General features: G+C 36.9%; 1 protein-coding gene across 1 annotated transcript in view; it reads right to left on the bottom strand.

The window, feature by feature from the left end:
* Positions 1–1765, bottom strand: part of LOC143027088 (chitinase-3-like protein 1) — a 9981-nt gene extending 8216 nt beyond the window's left edge. Inside the window, exons 1-2 of the mRNA XM_076188041.1 lie at positions 1665–1765; positions 1011–1156 (exon numbers count right to left, since the gene is read on the bottom strand). Of these exons, the coding sequence (XP_076044156.1) occupies positions 1011–1156; positions 1665–1719 (201 nt within the window). The 5' untranslated portion in view covers positions 1720–1765. The remainder of the gene's footprint in view (positions 1–1010; positions 1157–1664) is intronic.
* Between the last annotated feature and the right edge of the window lie 1498 nt (positions 1766–3263).

Here is a 3263-nt window from a genome sequence, read left to right as displayed (position 1 = left end):
AAAGAAAATTCTGAGAGGTGAGGAGCTTGAAGATACTACGTGGCGCACTCCATGGGGCCACGCATTGTATTGACCACGTGGCCATAACCTGACGCGCATACCTGCCTGGTCATCTTGACCCGACGCTGACCCAACCCAATACAATTAGAAAGAAAAAAGGAAAATGCACCACAGGGTTTTGGCCACGTAGTATATAAATATATATATATACGGCTTCAGGCCACATGTAAACCAGTTCAATTCTGACCCACCAATAAAGGACAAGAACTCTCACTAACCCTCTTTCCTTCTCTCCGTAGCTACAAGCTTACGTCACAAGATGTTTGGCTATAGACAAAGCCGTGATATTTTATTCTTGCGAACATCTAGCAAGATCACCACGTGAACCAACCAATTTTGATATACATTTTTTTTTTACAAAATAGCTTGTTTGTTTACACAACTCATATGCACTGTTGCCACGTCATCCATATTGCAGTGAAAATCTTGCCACTTGCCCATGTACAGGACGGCAATTGTGATTACTCGGTAGCTGTTCAAAGAGTCCTTATAGTCACGAGCCGGGAATAAAGATGACAGTGCCACAACCTATCGAGGAATGTCACCGTACTTTATATATTTGTTGTGACTATAAGTAGACGATTCTATTCAGCTGGAGAAACTCTCCAACCTCCTTAATCGGTTAAGGCATTGAAATGAGTTCTGATGATCCAAAACTTGTGTTAGAGAAAACCCGAGAAGCATAAAGTTTACAAGTTAATGGACGAGTTGAACTTTGCATGAAACTCAAGTAAGCAAAACGAAAAGTAATGGTTTGTTTTTTCAATATCTAGAAACAACATTTACTTCCCTGCGGTCTTTTGGTGGGACACAGAAAGTAATAAAGTTAAGAACTTTATTACATTATCTAGGTACAATTTGTTGTAAGCAATGCATGTAGTTTTTTTTTTTTATCTCGGTCCGACAGTGAAAGGGTGTAAATGATAAGGTTTTTATATCTTCTCGCTTACCTCGATTTCCCACGTGTGGTTGCTGAGCCCTGCAAACCCGAAGATGACGTGAGTGCATAGGAATGGGTCAATGTCTTCCACATCGAAGTTGCCTAAACCTGGTCTCCACACGGCCCAAGATCCATAGTAACAGGTCACGACAAGACCTGCGACAGTGTCAAGAAAACATTGTGTGGTAAAGGCATCTGTCATAATCATCAGTCATCATCGGCCCACTGCAGGACCGGTCTATCCTTTCAGGGACTATGTAGCCTCTGTATCTCACAACGGTGGCTTAATCCGGATTGGTAATCTTGTGTGTATGGTGAGAAATACGTGTAAAGTTGTCGTTGGTGTATTGGAATGGTTGTGGTTGTGATGAAATCTGAAATCAATGTAATCAGCTCGACCACACTGATTAAGTACTAGTATATATATGCAACAATGATCTGCCGCATCTCAGAGGTCCGCCAACGCGGAGAAGGTTTGGAAAGCCATGGACTTCCTGGGGATTGAACCCAGGTCTTCCGCGTTCCGAGGCAGGAACGTTACCTACTGCTCCACACAAGCTCTAAATTCATCTGAGCACGTGGTAATTCGTTTTATAATTTCTCATTACTTTAGTAATAGTTGAAAAATATATATATTTCTGTGTAGACACTCTGCACGTCTCACCTGAGACACAATGGCCTAGAGCCGCGAGGAAGAAGACTGAAGCAAGGGTCTTCATTTCTTCTTCTTCGGTGTTCGCGTTGTGATAAGAGAGACACTGGAATTGTACGAGGTTATATAGTCTTTCTATGGTTGCCGTTTTCCGAACAATGTCCTCAGGAGTAACCATAAAACATGAATTAAAAGTACAATATCCTAAGGAATAACCATTAAACATAAATTGAAAATAAAATTGAAATCTACTTACGACTCACGCACTACCGTGCCTTTGAGGACAATGCCTACCAAAGTAATGCTTTTATGATTTCCAGTGGAGCATATACACTGTTTATTTTAAACTGGCGACAGTTTCTTTAATTAATGATGCTAAACTAATTCTTAGTAGTGACTCAAATTTCTTTGAATTCCTGTCTTTCGTTTATTATTATTTCCATTTATGATAATGTGTATTATAGACCAAAAGGTCGCCTGTCGGCATACTTCTCCTTTGTAATACTTTGTACGTTGCAAAAATATTTGTGCTGAACAAACAGCATAACTCACGGGGAGCCTAGGTCATACTCAACATGTTTCTAATACAGAATCTAGAGTTACAGACGGGTCCCTATTTCTAGGGAATTTGTAAAAAAAAAAAAAAAAAAAAAAAAAAAAAAAAAAAAAAAAAAACAAAAAAAAAAAAAAAAAAAAAAAAAAAAAAAAAAAAAAACGAACGAACGGGGACAACGTTCCAAAATCTACAAAATCCCAGATACTAGAGAAGTTTTCCTTTAGAACATTGGAAACTAGATTTTAGATTCCGAATAGGGTAAACTATATGCACCGAATCTAACTTTTCTTGTTTTCTTGCCACCCTGGGTAAGGCAGTTGGCAGAAAGTATTAGTCTTGATGATATTATATTCACCCAACTTCCATTATTCGCGAATTTCATATTCGCGATTTTTGTTGTTGGTTGTTTTGTGTTATCTATTTTTATTATCATTATCTTGTCTGCTTAGATGTGCTTGAAGTGATTTAGGTCCTTTCATTTTTTTTTTAATTTTCATAAATGAATAATGTCACAAAAAAAAAAAAAAAAAAAATCCAGTGGCTCCTGTTAGTGATCATCTAAAGTCATGCGGTTTTATTCAGCTGAGTGACTGACGCCGTATCGAAGGAGGTTGACTGAGAACAACACACAGCGAAGGTCACATGTAAGTTAAAGTTTACATAACAACAGAGGTGGGCGCTTTATCGCCGGGCAGGTAGTGCGATACCGTTGGACAGGTATTGCGTTACCGAAAAATTTGGGGGTGCATTTCCGTCAATGCGTTACCGATCTTAAGTTCTTTAGAGCGGTATATATACATATATACATACATATATATATATATATATATATATATAAATATATGTGTATATATATATATATATATATATATATATATATATATATATATATATATATATATATATATATACACATATATATATATATACATATATATATATATATATATGTATATATATACATACACACACACACACACACATATATATACACACACGAACACACACACACACACACACACATATATATATATATGTATATGTATATATATGGA

This window comes from Oratosquilla oratoria, chromosome 1, assembly GCF_046742065.1.
Source record: "Oratosquilla oratoria isolate Oo_2021 chromosome 1, ASM4674206v1, whole genome shotgun sequence".
In the NCBI taxonomy this organism is placed as follows: domain Eukaryota; kingdom Metazoa; phylum Arthropoda; class Malacostraca; order Stomatopoda; family Squillidae; genus Oratosquilla; species Oratosquilla oratoria.
This window is presented reverse-complemented; position numbering and strand designations above follow the sequence as displayed.